At 53.8% G+C, this 17,686-nt stretch overlaps 1 protein-coding gene across 3 annotated transcripts; it reads left to right on the top strand.

Moving 5' to 3' along the window:
- Positions 1–264: 264 nt before the first annotated feature.
- SEMA6C (semaphorin 6C) lies at positions 265–11,149 on the top strand. Of its 3 annotated transcripts, XM_060087319.1 has the most exons (18): positions 265–317; positions 2,046–2,217; positions 3,785–3,899; positions 4,184–4,247; positions 4,404–4,460; positions 4,825–4,926; positions 5,152–5,242; positions 5,450–5,569; positions 5,749–5,837; positions 6,168–6,385; positions 6,674–6,805; positions 7,063–7,215; positions 7,459–7,632; positions 7,904–8,050; positions 8,345–8,422; positions 8,547–8,602; positions 8,782–8,826; positions 9,691–11,149. In XM_060087319.1, exons 2-18 carry the CDS (start codon positions 2,100–2,102, stop codon positions 10,734–10,736), a joined length of 2,805 nt encoding a protein of 934 aa, XP_059943302.1. In that variant the 5' UTR covers positions 265–317; positions 2,046–2,099; the 3' UTR covers positions 10,737–11,149. The 3 variants fall into 3 exon arrangements, with proteins under 3 accessions (XP_059943302.1, XP_059943306.1, XP_059943316.1); XM_060087323.1 differs by lacking the exon at positions 7,459–7,632; XM_060087333.1 differs by lacking the exons at positions 265–317; positions 2,046–2,217; positions 3,785–3,899; ... (1 more) ...; positions 4,404–4,460; positions 4,825–4,926 and having other exon boundaries at positions 5,173–5,242; positions 5,450–5,546.
- The last annotated feature ends 6,537 nt before the right edge of the window (positions 11,150–17,686 follow it).

Below are 17,686 nucleotides of genomic sequence, written 5' to 3'. Positions count from 1 at the left end.
CTCCCAGTCACCCCTTTTCCCAAGACTGGTCCTGCAGTTCCAGGAGTTTCTGGGTAGGGGCCAGCCCCAGCCCCTGCCCTCACATCTCTGGGCATGAAGCAACCAGCACCTTTGTAATCAAGCTCAATGTCAATGTGCCCCCCACTCCCAGGGCAGCATCTCCCCTACCCTGGCCTCATTAGACTTCTCCTGAATGTTCACATTCACTTTTATTGGATGTGGTAAGAGGCTCAGCCTCTTCCCTCCTTCTGTCCCTTCTTCCAGCAGGTCAGAGGTCTCCTATCCCCCTCAAACCCCCACAGGAGTCACTACCCCAGGTAAGGAAAGGGCAACAGCTCCTGAGGGCAGGGGATGGAAACAGGCATGGCCTGGGAGCAGAAAGAGGGTCTGACTGTTCTCCGCACTTGCCTGAGACTGAAGTTGTTTCCTGGGTGAAGATACCAGTTGCCCAGGGCAACCTGTTGTGAGGGGGACAGGAGGGGGAGGATAGGAGACAAGCTGTGTCCCTTTCTCTTCCCCTGGGAGCACCAACATCGGAAACATGGGGCGGGGGCGGCAGAGGGAGGCTTGGCCTTTCAGCACCAGAGGGTCTTTAGCTAGCTGACTGCTCTGCCCCTGGGGAGGGGGTCATCATTAGGTGCTCCTACCCCTTCCCCTCCTCCAGCTCTCTTGGGACCCCATCTGGCGTCAGCCTCCCCACCAGTGACGCTGGATTGGGGGTGGGGTACACTTGGGTCCTGACTCCGAGAGTGGAGTTGTTGGGGAGATGGAATGGGCTAAGCCTGGAAGCCCAGGGTCTCTTCTTTAGGGGACATGGTGGGACAGGCAACTAAGGATTAGTGAAGGATAACTGTTCACAGAAAGGAAGGAGTCTCACCCTTCCTGACCTGATTTCCCGAGCCTACTCAGCCCTTCACTTCAACTTCAGGGGAAGGCAGGAAGCTGGTGTACACCTCCCACTGTGGGTTCCAGCCAGGGTCAGCTTGGCTGGGGGAGGCTGATGGAAGCTGATGGGTGGGAAGGAGGACTGTCTCACCGTCCCTGCCACCACATCTATCTTTTCCTGGACTTTGGGCTACAATCGCCTGGCTGTCATTGAATTATTTATATTTTCATTCCAAGGCAGTCCGAAGAGGGAAGGGAAGGGAAGGAGAGACATGTTCAGCCATATCTCCTCACCAGTATAGCCCCTTCTATGCATGGCTCCTCATAGCGGGTGGGTCTGCTCTTCCCCACATTAAGCACATGCAGTGGTTCTTAGGAGTCAGGGAAGGAACAGGGGGCTAGGGAGGCTGGGAGGGGGCACAGTGGTCGGGCAGACAGCTGCGGCCAGAGCTAAATTTAGCCTCTGATCTGGCTTTGATGCAGATTCATTTTTGGCTAAGACAGCCCCCCTCCCCCACTCCCCTCCCCACTCACTCAGCTTCTCCCTAGCAATGGGAAGGGCCCCAGAAGCGTAAGCTTAGACCAGGACAAAGACCCCTAGGCTGCCTCCCCAACTCTGTTCTTCCTCAACCCTAGACAATGATGGCTGCTTCGCAGCTGCCTCTACCAGGGCACAGCGCCTAAATTGCTCCCGGGTGCCATGGGGGTCCGTGAGGGAGGGGGGAGGCAGACATGGTGCCCTCTTCCTCCTCCCCAGTGCCAAGGAGTCACTATTTATAACTTTAAGCCTTCAGTGTCTAATTATAGCTGAGAAGAGGTTAGCAAGAGGGGGGCCACGAGGTGTCACCTACTGAATGTCCCAGGCCCAGTCAGGAGAGAGGAGAAAAGGCTGAGTGAGAAGGCTGGGAGGGGGAGCAGGCGGGTCCTGTCCTTACCTGGGGTCATGCTGGCAGGCTTCGTACCAGCCAGTTTGGGCCAGTTGGACAGCGAAGGGCCTTGAGTGACAGTGACAGCTGGCTGGGACTGAGGCAGTGCCAGAGAGAGGGTTCTTCTCCCTATTGCACTGGGTCTTCTGGGGATAGACCTGGGAAGGAGTCCGCCTGCTTCAGAAGGTGGAGGAAATTTGACCCCTTCCCCCACTTTTCTGTCTTCTCTTTCAGGGCCAGCATATGGGTGAGGGGGCACCCCCTGGGGCCTGAGCTGCCCCACACAGGATGCCCCGTGACCCCCACTTCATGCCCTTGCTGCTACTGCTGTTGCTGCTCTCACTTCCCCACACCCAGGCTGCCTTCCCCCAGGACCCCCTCCCTCTGCTGACCTCTGACCTGCAAGGTGAGTGCTTGGTACCTCGCCCCCTCTATATGAGCTCAGCACTCAGTCTTGGCAGGTAGACACTGAGACCCCTTGTATGGGTGGCAAGGTGCAGGAAGTCTCTCAGTCTCAAGGAAGCTAAGAGCCTGACCAGAAAAGGGGAGAAGACAGGTAGAGTGAGCCGGCACCTCAGGTCAGTCACTTCTCATCTGTGGGCCTACTTCCTTCACTTCCAGGCAGCATTGTTCAGTGATAAAGAATGTGGACTCTCGGCCAGACCAAACCTTAGCAGGTTTGAATCCCTGCGAAGCTGCTCACTAGCTGTGTGAGCTCTTCAAGTTATTTAACCTTTCTTTGCCTCAGTCTCCTCATTTGCAAAATGAAGATAGTCATAGTATTTTACCGGGAATTCCCTGGTGGTCCAATGGTTAGGACTTGGTGCTTTCACTGTGGTGGCCCGTGTTCAATCCCTGGTTGGGGAACTAAGATCCTGCAAGCCATGCAGTGCAGCCAAACAAACAAAAATACTACTAATAATAGTATTCTACCTCATAGAGTTATTTAGGGATTAAATGAGGTAATACAGGTAAAGTTCTGAGAACACTGTCTGGCACAAAGCAGATGATTTATATATGTTTGCTATTATTATTAGCTACAAAATGAAGGCTTGGGACTAATTCAGTGGTTCCCAACACCTCTTACCTCCCTCTCCACCACATTATCACTACCAAGTCTAGGTCCCACCGTGAGGGAAACCACCAGCCAACTTTTTCTGAGAAGGACCTTTATCTGTTTGCAGGTTCCTGTTATATATGCAGGATTTAGAGTAATTTTAAGGACGAAGGAATGGCAGTTAGGTTATTGGGAGTAACTGTTGGGGGAGAGATAAGAGCAGCAGACACGTGCCAGACGTGGTTCGAAGCACCATACGAATGTTAAATCATCTCTCTCTGAACTCTGGGGTCCCTCTGAACGCTGATGACTGTGGTTTCCATGATCAGGCCAGGTGGATGCTGGAGTTGGTCAGAGGAGGCAGAAACCTTGGAGGGCTGAGGTGGCCTGTGACAAGCCTTGAGGGGAGGGTGCAAAGAGAGGGCTGGGAGAAATGGGGTGAGTAAATTGTCCACATGGGACAGTGTACGATGTGGGAGTGAAAGGGAATTGCTAGCCCTAAGGCAGTTCCAAGAAGGGGTTGGGCTCAATTCTGGAGTCAGACAGACCTGGATCTCAATTGGGGTGCCTGTCACTTCCAAGCTAAATGAGCTGTGCAAATTTCTTAATGGCTTTAAGCCTCAGGTTCCTCATCTGTAAGATGGGGCCAATGTTAGCACCTGCCTCATAGGGTTGTTGTCTGAAGTGAGACAATGCATCTAACATGCTAACATAGTGCTTGGCAGAGGTTAAATGCTCAGAGTTAGCTGGTATTACGTTTATTGATAGCCTTATTAATAGCTTTATTAATACCTCACAACTCATCTCACATATCCATTTTATGTCCGTGGCTGGGTTTCATCTGGTTGGAGAGGGTGTTGAGGGAGTACGTGGTATTCTGGCTGGTCCTCAGCACCCACCTCTCTGTGCCTTCTAGGTATTTCCCCATTATCCTGGTTCCGGGGCCTGGAGGATGATGCTGTGGTTGCAGAACTTGGGCTGGACTTTCAGAGATTCCTGACCTTGAACCGGACCTTGCTAGTGGCTGCGCGGTAAACTGGCTGAGGCACCATTGTGGGGCTGACAGGCCTGCTCCTGGGCAGGCATGGGACCTGCATGGCCACTGCAGCATCTTGCAGGGGACACATGCAGGTGTATAAGCCATGGGACATGGGCATGCTAGGACCCAGAGCACAACGGCCAAGTTGTGGAGTAAGGGGGAGGAGAGAGGGCACTGTTTGTCCCTGAGCAGCTGAACACGGGCAAGGTGGGAGGCTCAGGAGTTCAGGTGGGGATCCATGGCTTGGCTCTGATCCTTCCTTGCCTGTCTCTTCAGGGATCACGTTTTCTCCTTCGATCTTCAAGCCCAAGAGGAAGGGGAGGGGCTAGTGCCCAACAAGGTGAGGGGCTGTGTGGGAGGAGGTTGAGGCATGGAGATGAGGCTGGGAAAGCTCTAACCAGGATCAAGTGGGTACGTAGGAGACTCCAAGAGGAGCCATAATGTGAGGTGGTTCCAGGTTGCCCCATGATTTTTCCCCTTCTACTTCTCCCGCCAGTATCTAACATGGAGGAGTCAAGACATGGAGAACTGTGCCGTGCGGGGGAAGCTGACGGTGAGGAGTGGGATGAGAATCTTGAGGGAAGGAGATGACCCTGCCTCCAGGCTCTGTCTAAGTGGCCCTCCACTGTGCCCAATTCCCCCCCTACTTCTCTCATCTTGGTCCGCAGAGGAAAATGTACAGGAAAGGGAATTCATGATTTTTAGCTTCCTTTCACACCTCACACAAAAGGAAAGTGAGGCTCCGAGAGGCCAAAGAACTTGCCCAAGGCCACAGGACTAGGAGTAGATAGCTTAGTTGGGACTTTACCCCACACTGCTCTACCTGGCTCAAGTGGAGTAGCCCTACTTCCTGTGACCCCCACCCCATCCCAGTCCCAGGGAGCCCTGTCACTGACCGAGGATTCTGGATTTTCTAGGATGAGTGCTACAACTACATTCGTGTTCTCGTTCCCTGGGACTCCCAGACACTCCTTGCCTGTGGAACGAACTCATTCAGCCCCGTGTGCCGCAGCTATGGGGTACAAAGGCGAGGGCGGGGCATCAGGACTGGAGTGGGAGAAGAATGCAAGCTGGGCAATCAGTTCAGTGGGGATGGACCAGCAGGGGTAGGGGAACAGGAGTGCCCAGAGGGGAGGGGTCCGGAAGGGGTGGAGCAAGGAGGCAAGGGGACATGAGGAAGTGGGCTATGGAGCCAGACTCGCAACATCCCAAGGGGTCCAAGAACCTGTTTCCTCTGCCTCCAGATAACTTCGCTGCAGCAGGAGGGTGAGGAGCTGAGTGGGCAGGCTCGATGCCCCTTTGATGCCACACAGTCCAACGTGGCCGTCTTTGCAGGTGTGCACCTGGGCATGTGAGCAGCAGGCATGTGGCTGGAGGGAACTCCCACGTTAGCCCCTTTCCTAATTTGGTCTTTCCCCCATGCTCCTGAGCGGAGGGTTAAGGTAGGGGCCAGGGTCAGGCCAAGGGAGGGGTGTGGGAGGCCCAAGAAGAGCCAAGATACAGATCCCTGAGCGACCCCCTGACCCCACCCTACCCCTCCAGAGGGCAGCCTGTATTCAGCCACAGCCGCGGATTTCCAGGCCAGTGACGCTGTGGTTTACAGAAGCCTTGGGCCTCAGCCCCCACTCCGCTCCGCCAAGTACGACTCCAAGTGGCTCCGAGGTCAGGGCGGGCCTAGGGCAGGGAGGCTGCTCTTGGGGAGGAGGTGCAGGGGGCGGTCGATGGCAGGCAGATGGTGGTAGTGGTGAGCATGTATGCAGAGGGGAGAGGCTGTGGGGGGCCAGGAGTTTCTGAACAGGTGTAGTTTCTCTTCCGTACCTTTCCTGTCACTCCCCCTTCAGAGCCACACTTTGTCCACGCTTTGGAGCATGGAGACCATGTCTACTTCTTCTTCCGAGAAGTCTCTGTGGAGGACGCCCGGCTGGGGAGGGTAAGGAAGTGGGCACCAGGGGTGGGTAGCTAGAGGGCTCTGCTGGATGGTGAGGAGCCAGTCATTCAGGGGAGATTAGGGGCTCCTGGCCCTAATCTCCACAATGCAATCCCCTGGACTCTGAGGCCACAACTTGCAGTAGCCCCCAGGCCTCTGCCCCCTCATCCTGCTAGGTCCCTCACCTTGACCCACATTGACTGACCACACCCTTCCTTTGCTGTGCCCCTAACATTTGTCTCGTGGTGCTCTAACTCACCACATTGCTCTCACCCTGCTGGCCCTGGGGCTCTCTCTCACCGTTCTCCTCGTCTCCAACTCTCCCACACACAGGTACAGTTCTCCCGTGTGGCCCGTGTGTGTAAGCGTGACATGGGCGGCTCACCTCGGGCCTTGGACCGCCACTGGACATCTTTCCTGAAGCTGCGGCTCAACTGCTCTGTCCCTGGGGACTCTACCTTCTATTTTGACGTCTTACAGGCCTTGACAGGGCCTGTGAACTTGTATGGCCGCTCTGCTCTCTTTGGGGTCTTCACCACCCAGACCAATAGGTTGGTACCAGACTAACCAATGTGGCCCAATCTGTCCCCTGCCCCACCAGCATCCAAGTTCCTCTCTCAACGCCTACTGATGAGGGCAGTGAGCAGAAACTCCACTCTGAGCCAGTTTGCTGTTCTGCCCACCGTTTTTCTCCTAGCGTGGCCCCCAGGGGCTGCCCCAACCTCTTAGGCTCTGCCCTAATACGGTGTATGAAGGGGAGCTGCCATGTCTTACCTAGGAGGAACTGTGCTGTCTGTCCCTTCCAACACCTAGCCCACGTCCTTTTCTGGCTCCCTCAGCATCCCCGGCTCTGCGGTCTGTGCCTTCTACCTGGATGATATTGAGCGTGGCTTTGAGGGAAAGTTCAAGGAGCAGAGGGGTCTGGATGGGGCCTGGACCCCCGTGTCTGAGGACAGGGTCCCCTCCCCCAGGTACGCAGGGTGGGGGCGGCCTTTGTGGAGGTAGAAACAAGCAGTGTCTCCTCCCCAAATGGGATTATGAGGAGAACCTGGGGAGGGGGCTGTAGTGGGTTGGCAGCAGGGAAGGGAAGCAGTAGTGTGAATGTCTGCGTGTAGGCGGAACAAGGGTTACCAATCATGTTTGGGAGCAGGGGGTAGGTGGTGGTCACAGAGCCTAACTAAGCCCCAGCTCCCTGCCCTAAGGCTCCCTCTTCCTTTGTGTCCACCAGGCCAGGATCCTGTGCAGGAGTAGGTGGAGCTGCATTGTTCCCCTCTTCTCGAGACCTCCCTGATGATGTCCTGACCTTCATCAAGGCTCACCCACTCCTGGACCCTGCCGTGCCACCTGCCACCCATCAACCTCTGCTCACCCTCACCAGCAGGTATGGGACTAGAAAATGCTGACCACTGCCTTCCCCCACCTCAGCCACTCTCTTTCCCTGACCCCACAAGGTAAATCATATTGGTAGGAGGAAGAACCCGTGAAAGTGGAAGGGAGAGAGCTAAGAAGGAAACACTGGGCTGGGGGAAGGGCAGAGAAGGGGGTACCCAGACACATGCGCTGTCCTTGAAACACTCAAGCTTCCACTGGTCAGGTTGTCCTGACCTGAGGCCTATCCCTCCAGGGCCCTACTGACCCAGGTAGCTGTGGATGGCATGGCTGGTCCCTACAGTAATACCACAGTCCTGTTCCTTGGCTCCAACGATGGGACAGTGCTGAAGGTGCTGCCCCCATGGGGGCAATCTGGGGGCCCTGAGCCCATTCTGTTGGAAGAGATCGATGCCTACAGCCCCTCCCGGTGAGCCCTTTGTCCAGCAGGCCCCCTGCAGAGCAGGGATGGGATGTGGAGTGGTAGATGGGGATGTGGGGATGGGGTGGGGACTCCAATATTGGAAGTTGTGGGGAAGAGAGAGGGCCTTGGCGAGAAGCTGGACAGTGTATTGGGGCAGAGTAGCCCTATGAGTTGTACTCAGTTGCTTGTATGCCTCCCCGCCTTCTGTTCTTTAACTCACCAAGGGAAAAAGGAGCCTCACCTGCTCCATCTCTGATTCCTTCTGGCCTCACTCTAGGTGCAGTGGGAAGCGGGCAACCCAAACAGCACGGCGGGTCACAGGGCTGGAGCTGGACACTGAAGGTCACAGGCTCTTTGTGGCTTTTTCTGGCTGTATCATCTACCTCCCTCTCAGTCGATGTGCCCGGCATGGGGCCTGTCGGAGGTGAGAGGGACCTGAGGTCAGGCCCTGCCTGGGTGGGCTCTCTGGGCCCGCAGGCACACAGGAACACAGGCATTGTGGGTGGCAGGGAAATGCAGGGGATGGTTTGGGGGTGGGTATCTCAAGCATTCTGCAGGTGGGCAGTAACCAGGGACTGGACTAGGGATTGGGGTGGATAGGATGGGAGTATCAGGCTAAGAGCCTCCTGCAGGCCAGGGTGAGAGTGGAAGAGGCAGGGGAATGGAATGTGATTAGGGTGGAGAGGGTCCCAGCCTCACATGACTCAGTTTTCCCTAGGAGCTGTCTGGCTTCTCAGGACCCATACTGTGGATGGGACAGCTCCAGAGGCTGTGTGGATATCAGGGGACCTGGTGGGTAAGTGAGAGGCTCCTGGATCTCCTGAGGAGAAAGTTCCCCACTAAGAGAGGAAGCTGAGGGCTAGGGTTGGGGATGGGGGCAAGATGTATACCTGCACTGAGCCACCTCCATTTCCTCCTAGGATTGATGTGCATCCAGCTGGGAACCAGGAATCCATGGAGCATGATGACTGCCAAGGTAAACAGAAGCGGCAGGGGTAGCTGTAGCCATTGTTGCGCATGGCTCTGACGGCCATAGACACCATCCCAGGTGTGGGCTTTTGTCTTTCTCTCCTTCTGTGGTACAGTCATGCCCATCAGTTCTTCATGAAGCTTCCCTCTGCCCCCATCTTCACCCCCTCTCTCCCTTTTTCATAGATGGAGCTACTGGGAGTCAGTCTGGGACAGGGGATTCTGCTTATGGTGAGTTCTATTGTCCAAACTTCACCTTGCTCAGCCCACACTCACCCAAGTCTGTGCCCCATGGCAGCAGCAGACCAGCACCCTGGACGCCCTGCGAGAGTCTCAGAAAAGGGTTAGCATCCTCCAAATACCTAGCATATAGCTCAGTGCTTGGCACATAATAGGGTGCTTAATAGATAGTTTTTGAACAAATAAATGAAAGAATGCCTTGCATGGTGAGCCCTTCCCCATTTCCAGAGGAAAATGAAGGCTGCAGTTCTGGACCTTTGGGCTCCAAAGGGGGTGCGGGGACCCGCTGAATGGTATCAGAGGTGGAGAGCAGGAGCCTCACTGGCTCTGACCTGGTCTCTGTCACCAGTGCTTCTGAGTCCTGGCCCTTCCCCTGAGACCCCAAGCCCCCCCAGTGATGCCCACCCCCGGCCCCAGTCTTCCACTCTTGGAACTCACACTCAGGGTAAGGGGGCTGGCTGGGAGGGATAGGAGTGAAGTGTGGGGCTGCTGATTCTTGAAGAATTCTAAGCCCCTCACTGATCGCTGTTTGGTGCTCACTAATAATGCCTGTTTGGAGCCTCCCCTCCCAGCCCCGCCTCCCTCAGCACGGGCAGAGTTTGGCAGTTGCTCTTGGCATGGCTACAGGGGCCAGAGCTGGGATGGGGACTCCCCAGGCCCAAGCTCTGGCTTGCGTGTGAAAGGTAGTTCGGTGGGTTGTGTGTGTTGAGGGGTCAGGGGAGGTGATTCCTAAAGAGGGTCAAAGCTGCGTTGGAGCTGAGCAGCAGCAGGAGAGAGGCGACACTTCGGAACCTGCCATCCCGCTGGCCCACCTTCGCTGAGCCTCCCTCCTCCCTCCTTCCTCTCGGTCGGCAGGCGTGCGACGGGACCTCCCGCCAGCCTCAGTCTCCCGCGCCGTCCCCATCCCACTCCTCCTGGCCTGTGTGGCCGCAGCGTTCGCCCTGGGCGCCTCGGTCTCTGGCCTCCTGGTCTCCTGCGCTTGTCGCCGCGCCCACAGACGTCGGAGCAAGGATATCGAGACTGCGGGGCTCCCGCGCCCTCTCTCCCTTCGCAGCTTGGCCCGTCTGCATGGGGCGGGCCCAGAGCCGCAGCCAACGTCCAAGGACGGAGGGGGCGCACAGACACCCCAGCTCTACACCACCTTCCTGCCTCCTCCCGAGGGCGTACCCCCGCCGGAGCTGGCCTGCCTGCCCACCCCGGAGTCCACGCCGGAGCTGCCGGTCAAGCACCTCCGCCACGCCGGGGGTCCCTGGGAGTGGAACCAGAATGGGAACAACGCCAAGGAGGGCCGGGGCCGCGCCCGGGGCGGGAACACGGCGGGCGGCCCCGCGCCGCGCGTGCTAGTGAGGCCGCCGCCGCCCGGCTGTCCCGGGCAGGCCGTGGAGGTCACCACCCTGGAGGAACTGCTGCGCTACCTGCACGGCCCGCAGCCGCCCAGGAAGGAGGCTGAGCCCCCGGCCGCCGCCCCTTTCACCTCGCGGGCGCTGCCGCCCGAGCCCGCCCCCGCCCCCACCCTCTTTGCCGGCCCCTGCCTGCTCCCCCGGGACTGTGCCACGCCTCGGAGGCTGGACGTGCCCCCGGAGGGCAAGCGCCCGACCCCCGCCACCCGGCCTGCTCTCTCCGCCCCAGCTCCCCGGCTCGGGGTGGGCGGCAGCCGGAGGTTGCCCTTCTCCACGCACCGTGCACCCCCCGCGCTGCTCACCCGAGTGCCCTCGGGAGGCCCCTCCAGGTTCTCCGGGGGTGCCGGGAGACACCTCCTGTACCTGGGCCGGCCTGAGGGGCACCGGGGCCGCGCCCTGAAGAGGGTGGACGTCGAGAAGCCCCAGGTGCCCCTGAAGCCTCCCCTCGTCGGGGCTTCCTCGCAGTCGGCCGTCCCTAGTGGCAACCATTTTAACTTTTAAAGGGAGCTGCTCCAAGGCCTCAAATGGGACCCTCGAGGCCCATGCCCTCAAAAGCCGTGAGCGTGGACTCATCTCCAAGGACAGGTCACCTCCCTCTCTCCTTGTTCCACACCTCCAGCCTTCCTGGACTCTGAGAGTCTCCCGGGGTCCCTGCCGCCCCGGGTTTATTTATTGACTGCCGACTGTCTTTCCCCCTGTCCTCGAGAGAGGAGTGGGAGGTGAGAAGCTCGCCCCCTCAGTGAGCCAGCTTTTCGGGGGGAACTGGCACACTCCCACTCCCCCACCTCCCTCAGCCAAGCTGCCTTAACTCGCCCCTGCGGGCCTCCACAGACTGGGCCCCGGGCGGGCCGCACGGCGGACGGACGGGGCTGCGCCACGCCCGTTGTGTACAGAGTCCTCGGGCCTCCTGGGACGTGCCTCCTCCTACTGTGTAGGAGCCTCCCCTTCCCAATACAGCTGTGTCCCCGAGCCGCTGCCTGACTTTACTCGCGGAGGGGGCGGGGCGGGAGTCGGTCGGCTGCTCTGAGCCCTTTTTCTCCAGAATCTCTGCCTTCAACTTGGCCTTGAGCTCTCTCCCGAGTAATTGGGATGGCTGCGCTCCCACCGGGGCTTATCAGGAAAGATTTCCTGAAGGAGGCAAGCTAAGAAATGGTGCGTGGAGATGAACCAGGGCCCAGGAGACCCCGGGTAGAATTTAGGTGGGGTTAGGGAGGGTACTCCGAGCACGTTTCTGGACCGAGATAAGAGGGACTTTTTCGTAGACTGCTCTATGGGGTGGGGGGAGGGTATTTTTGGAGAAATAAAATGAAGCTGCAGCGTAAGTGACTTAAGTTTCACATCAGGAAATCTTGTCATAAAGGGAATTTGGCTGGAAAAACCTGGGTCGCAAGAGAGGTAGGCTGCAAAAAAAAAAAACCCAGCAAAGTCCTGGTGAAGTTAGGGGTTTGCCCCAGAAGTTCCCTAAGGAGCAGTTCCCCTTCGCGGAGCCAGAGGGGTGCCGAGAAGCGTATTTTATTGCACGCATGCGTAGCTTCCTCTCGCGGACTCCCGGGCCGCACTCGAGCCCCGCGCGCCGAAGATCAGCTAGCATGCGTCGTGAGGTTCCTCTGCCCCGGGCTGGGTGCAGATACCTGTCCGTTACTCCAGGGAGCCAATGAGAGGGACGAGCAGGACGGCCTGCCCCGCCCACTACCTGGAGCTAAAGACGCTTAAGGCCTCGCGCGGGCGGTGGCTGCTTTTGCGGATTTACAAGTCTGGTTTTTACTGGCGCGTGGCGGGGATATCCACCGGGTTGGAGCCCTAGGCCGCCCTGCCGCTGGCGCCGCCTGGAGGCCAGACCACGCCTTGCAGCTAAGGAAGCCTCGCCAGTTCCTCTCCCGGTTTTTTGCCTAAAAGCCCTCGGCAGGAATCCGCTGGGAACAGTTTGAAGAACCCTGAGATGGTTTCTAGCTCCGCCCTTTACTGCTTGTGATCCTGCCTAGTCAAAGCTCTACGCTAAGCCTCCGTTTCCTCACCTGAAAAATGGGGTTGAGAGGCTCAAGTACGATAATGTACGTGAAAACCCTTTCTAAAGGAGAAAACATGGTATCTTGTGAGATGGTGGTTCCTTCAAACTCACCCTGGGCTATTATTCCTAACTTTGCGATCTGCTTCTACTCAGCAATCCGTTTCCCTTTGTATCCTTACAAACTTCGTTTATAGATTTTACCCTCAAGGTTTTTAAATGCCCTCTGAACACTTCTCACACGTCAGATAGCTTGTTCCACCAAATTTGGCTGTCCTCCAGAGTCTACCCGCTTTCTGCTTGGAGCTTGTTTCACCGGATTGGAGAGGTCCTTTAGATCTCAATTTTTTCTCACTGGATGCCTTACTTAAACCGGGATACTTTGAAATCATTGCTAGTTGCTAGATAGTGGAGGAGAGAAAGGACGAAGTAAAGAATCTTTCCAGTCACCTGACTTCATTATCCTTTTCAAACCAAGACAGGACAAAGAAAAATTCTAAGACTGCAACCTTTCATAGCCCTCTAAGGGCCAAGTCTCACAGATACTTCAGTTCTTGCCCTGAAGGTAGTCACAAAGGGGTAGAAGATCCTCAGGTTTAAATGTAGACCCAAAAGAGAAGTACAATAGAAATTTAACCTCGTGACTGCAGGAAGCAACGATTTACAGGTTAAAGTCCTGGTTTCAGTTTAATTGTAAAGGATGTTCATTTATTAGTATTTCTAAACTATGGGGACTTTCCTGGTGGTCCAGTGGTTGAGAATCCGCTTTCCAGTGCAGGGGACGCTGGTACAATCCCTGGTCGGGGAACTGAGATCTCACATGCTGTGGGGCAACTAAGCCCGTGTGGCAACGAAAGATCCCGCCTGCAGCAACTTAGACCTGACGCAGCCAAAAATAAATATTAACAAACAAAAACACTATGGCAACTTCTCTAGCCAAGAATGCCTAAGCTGGACTCTCAGAACCTTCTCAGGGCTAGTGAAAGCAACTATGTTGCAGTGAGAGCAACAGTCCTTGGACTCTGCCACTTAATAATTTTATGGGTGACCTTGGCAATTCCACTAACCTCTCTGCACCTCAATTTCTTTTGTAAAGTATGGAAAGAACATATGCCAACATGGGGTTTATAAAGCACCATATAAATATATAGGCTTAAATTAAGTGCTTTGTGGGAAACGGTTATTTGCCCAAAATAGACCATTAAGAATGCAATTCAGGGCCTCCCTGGTGGCGCAAGTGGTTGAGAGTCCGCCTGCCGATGCAGGGGATACGGGTTCGTGCCCCGGTCTGGGAGGATCCCATATGCCGCGGAGCGGCTGGGCCCGTGAGCCATGGCCGCTGAGCCTGCGCGTCCGGAGCCTGCGCGTCCGGAGCCTGTGCTCCGCAACGGGGGAGGCCACAACAGTGAGAGGCCCGCATACCGCAAAAAAAAAAAAAAAAAGAATGCAATTCATTAACACCCATCCTGAAACACCTCATCCTGACAGAGAGCAGTGAATAATAAATTAGGGATAAACTGAAAGAAATTATTATCACTATCAACATAGGGATAAACGTGATCCTAACTCAGGAATCTGCTGATAGTCTTTTTTAAATAAATTTATTTATTTTATTTATTTATTTTTGGCTGTGTTGGGTCTTCGTTGCTGCATGCAGGCCTTCTCTAGTTGCGGTGAGCGGGGGCTACTCTTCGTTGTGGTGCATGGGCTTCTCATCGTGGTGGCTTCTCTTATTGCTGAGCATGGGCTCTAGGCACGCAGGCTTCAGTAGTTGTGGCATGTGGGCTCAGTAGTTGTGGCTTGCGGGCTCTAGAGTGCAAGCTCAGTAGTTGTGGCACACGGGCTTAGCTGCTCCACAGCATGTGGGATCTTTGCGGACCAGGGCTTGAACCCGTGTCCCCTGCATTGGCAGGTGGATTCTTAACTACTGTGCCACCAGGGAAGCCCTGATAGTCTTTTTCTAAAATTAGGGTATTAGCTCAAACTGTGTCTTTAGAAAAAACAGAATGTGCCAACAGGATAAAGTTGTCATCCTGACGGATTTCTAAGCTGATTTCTCAGAGGTATCCTGGGAGGTTATGGAAAAACCAGGGCCCCGGTAGGCAGAGTCCAACAGCTTGTATAAAGTTTTGGGGACCTGAAACACAGAAGGTTCCACAGTCACAAAGCTTGAAAAGCTGTTCAGCATCTTGGGTTATTTGGTAGCTAAGTCACAGGGGCCTGAGCTGTTATTATCTCTCAGATTTATGTCTCCTTGATGCTACTACCCCACACTTGGGAACCACACAGGTGTGAGTCACTCTCTGTTACTTAATCCAGCAGTTGACCCTTCAGAACTGTTGACTCATAAGAATTTAAGGTCACATGTGTGAGAGTAAGATTGAAGTACATGGATAAAATATGAAGTCTACGAATCCAAAAGATCACCTGTCTTTACCAGGTGTATTAGGGTCCCAACAGAAAATAGTTGACATGCTCAAAATAATGAAGGGCTCCTTTTAAAAAGTGTTGGCAAGGGATAGGTCAGTAACTGGAGGCTAGTAACAGCCTTACACCTGAAAGGACAAAGGGAGGTAATGGGTACTGAGACTTGGAAGGAGAGATTGCATTGAGTGGAGCAGTGGCCTTTAATCAAAGGATACAGCTAGGTCCAGGTGACCCCAAGGGAGGGAACCTGGGAAACCAATACACTGATTTCAGTCTTTTGTCTCCATCCAGTCTCCTGCCCAGAGCTCCCTACTGACTGAATCCACTGGAAGCCAAAGCACAGGGAACCCGTTGATGAAATTCATACAGGTTAGCCTCCCAGGATAGAAAACGAGATACAGGTAGGAGGAAAGCGATCTAAAGGAAAGACAGAAGAATCCAGCACACCTAGAGATGAAGACCCCATCCATTTCCTGCAAGAGAGGTTATCTTTGACTCTCCTTGCTCAAGTGTCTGACCAGCAGCTTTACGAACATGCCTCCTGAATTAGTTTTGGAGCAAAACTTACTTTGGGGATTTTGCTAGAAAGGCTGCTTGGAGAATTTACTTCTCTCCAGTTTCTTAACTGCAATTTGAGATGAATTAAGCTGCCCAAAGTCAAGTGAGATGGTATTGTGACTAAAGGACAAACTACAGAGGAAAAAACACTACTAACTCTATGTAGAAACTGTAGTTTTAGAAAGAAAAAAAAATTTTTAAGCTGAGGGACTTGGGGCAAAGCAACAGCCTGTTTTTTAATATCTATATAATGAAGATAATACACACCTTGCAAGATAGGTATGTTTGTGTGCATGCAAAGTTCCTAGCTCATTGACGGACACGTAGCACAAACTAAAAGCATATTATTATTTATGATATTGGCCTCTCTCTAAAATATCATTTTACTTTACAGTAAGAACTTTCTTAAACTTTAGGACTGTTTATGGTAGCAGAGTGCAGCCCCACACCTGGCTCAGGGGTCCCCTATAGTCTAAACTTACTGTTAGCTATCAGACATCTTGCAGAAACTCCTACATAGGAGTAATTATCACTAGGCTGCTCCCACTTCAACCTTCTCTTGTATTTTCTACCTACTGATCTTGGAGTAGAGGGTTCACTTTCACAGAGAGAGAAAATCTTAGGCAAGTTGCCCTAGTTCATGGTTTTTTCCATCATTTAAGAATATTTACCCTTCAGAGAACTCTAGGTTCCTATCTCTCCAGTTCCCTTCCAACTTTCCCATATGCCTGATGATTTTTCTCACTAGGATTTTTTTTTTTTTTTTTTTTTTTTGGCTGCACTGGGTCTTTGTTGCTGCACGCGGGCTTTCTCTAGTTGTGGTGAGCGGGGTCTACTCTTCGTTGCGGTGCGCGGGCTTCTCATTGCGGTGGCTTCTCTTGTTGTGGAGCACGGGCTCTAGGCGCGCAGGTTTCAGTAGTTGTGGCAAGTGGGCTCAGTAGTTGTGGCTCCTGGGCTCTAGAGCGCAGGCTCAGTAATTGTGGCACACGGACTTAGTTGCTCCGCGGCATGTGGAATCTTCCCGGAAGACCAGGGCTCGAACCCGTGTCCCCTGCCTTAGCAGGCGGATTCTTAACCACTGCGCCACCAGGGAAACCCTCTTGCTAGGATTTTAATTCAACACTTTCAGTTCTTTGCTTCTCAAGGCTTTTTGAGTTCCTGCTCTTTTTCTCTCGGCAGAGCAAAGACCATATATACATTTATGAGGTACCTGCCAGATGTACCTTATAGTTAATATGTACACAGTATTGTTTACCAAAAAGCAATTATCCACATGCAGCCTAGTACATGGTAAGTGTTCAATTTCCTAAATATTGACTTTGAGAGCTTACCTGGAGAGTCTAATGTTGAACACTGATACTTATATGTCCTTGACTTTGGTATTACCCTCATTTATTTATTTTAAATTTATTAATTTTATTAATTTTTTATTTTTGGCTGTGTTGGGTCTTCGTTGCTGCACGCGGGCTTTCTCTAGTTGCGGCGAGCAGGGGCTACTCTTCTTTGCAGTGCGCGGGTTTCTCATTACAGTGGCTTCTCTTGTTGCGGAGCAGGGACTCTAGGCACGTGGGCTACATTAGTTGTGGTGCGTGGGCTCTAGAGTGCAGGCTCGGTAGTTGTGGCGCACAGGCTTAGTTGCTCCGTGGCATGTGGGATCTTCCCGGACCAGGGCTCGAACCCAAGTCCCCTGCGTTGGCAGGTGGATTCTTAACCACTGCGCCACCAGGGAAGCCCTACCCTCCTTTATCTGAGAAAGGAATCTTTATTGCCAATGGAGCAGCTTTTGAGAACACTGTACACTAGACCAAGTAGCCAGCCAAGTGGGTCTGTTCAACCCTGGCTATCAACAGGGATTGCGCCACAACCAGACTGCTACGCATATTTACTTAATAAATATGTGCTGAATTAGACTGAGACAACAACAAGCACCTTATTAACTAAGAGTAGCTTAGAAGCCAGCAGAGCAAATGCACTATGTCCAAGCCTCCCTGGGCCTGATGTTCTTCCCGTACCCCGCCCCTTATCTTGGCATTGACTTTACTCGCACACAAGGCACAGAATCATTTACTTCAGCTACTATTCTCCTCTCTTGGTTGTTTGCTTTTAGGGAAGAGAGTAGGGGATAAAAGAAGGAAAGAAGATGTAAATTAATAAGTCAGTCAAAAGTTCTCTCCATTCTCACTTCAGTTCTTACCTCAACTTGCTCTGCCTGTTAAGAATACCAGCTGAGGAGTAGCTAGATAAGGAAAAGGTAGAGAGTGTGAATGGGTCAGAAGAGGCACCAAAGAGGGGAAAGAAGATGCCCCCCCCAAAAAAAACCACCCTCCCACTGCTCCACCCTCATTAGCTCAGTAGGACGGGGAAAACTTGCTCTTAAGGATTATCTGTGACCAGGGAGTAGATACAATTTTTGCTCAGGAGATGGAAAAAATTTCAGTGACACCTGAAATGGTAAGACTTT

The sequence above is a fragment of the Mesoplodon densirostris genome, chromosome 2 (assembly GCF_025265405.1).
Source record: "Mesoplodon densirostris isolate mMesDen1 chromosome 2, mMesDen1 primary haplotype, whole genome shotgun sequence".
Lineage (NCBI taxonomy): Eukaryota > Metazoa > Chordata > Mammalia > Artiodactyla > Ziphiidae > Mesoplodon > Mesoplodon densirostris.
Note: the sequence above shows the minus strand (reverse complement) of the source record. Positions and strands in the feature narration are given on the sequence as shown.

Excerpts from the sequence above, each read along its gene's own strand:
- SEMA6C (XM_060087319.1), top strand. The coding sequence starts at position 2,100 with ATGCCCCGTGACCCCCACTTCATGCCCTTGCTGCTACTGCTGTTGCTG. Across the intron at positions 6,386-6,673 it reads TTCACCACCCAGACCAATAG|CATCCCCGGCTCTGCGGTCT; the intron begins GTTGGTACCAGA and ends TGGCTCCCTCAG. Across the intron at positions 8,603-8,781 it reads GGAGCATGATGACTGCCAAG|ATGGAGCTACTGGGAGTCAG; the intron begins GTAAACAGAAGC and ends CCTTTTTCATAG.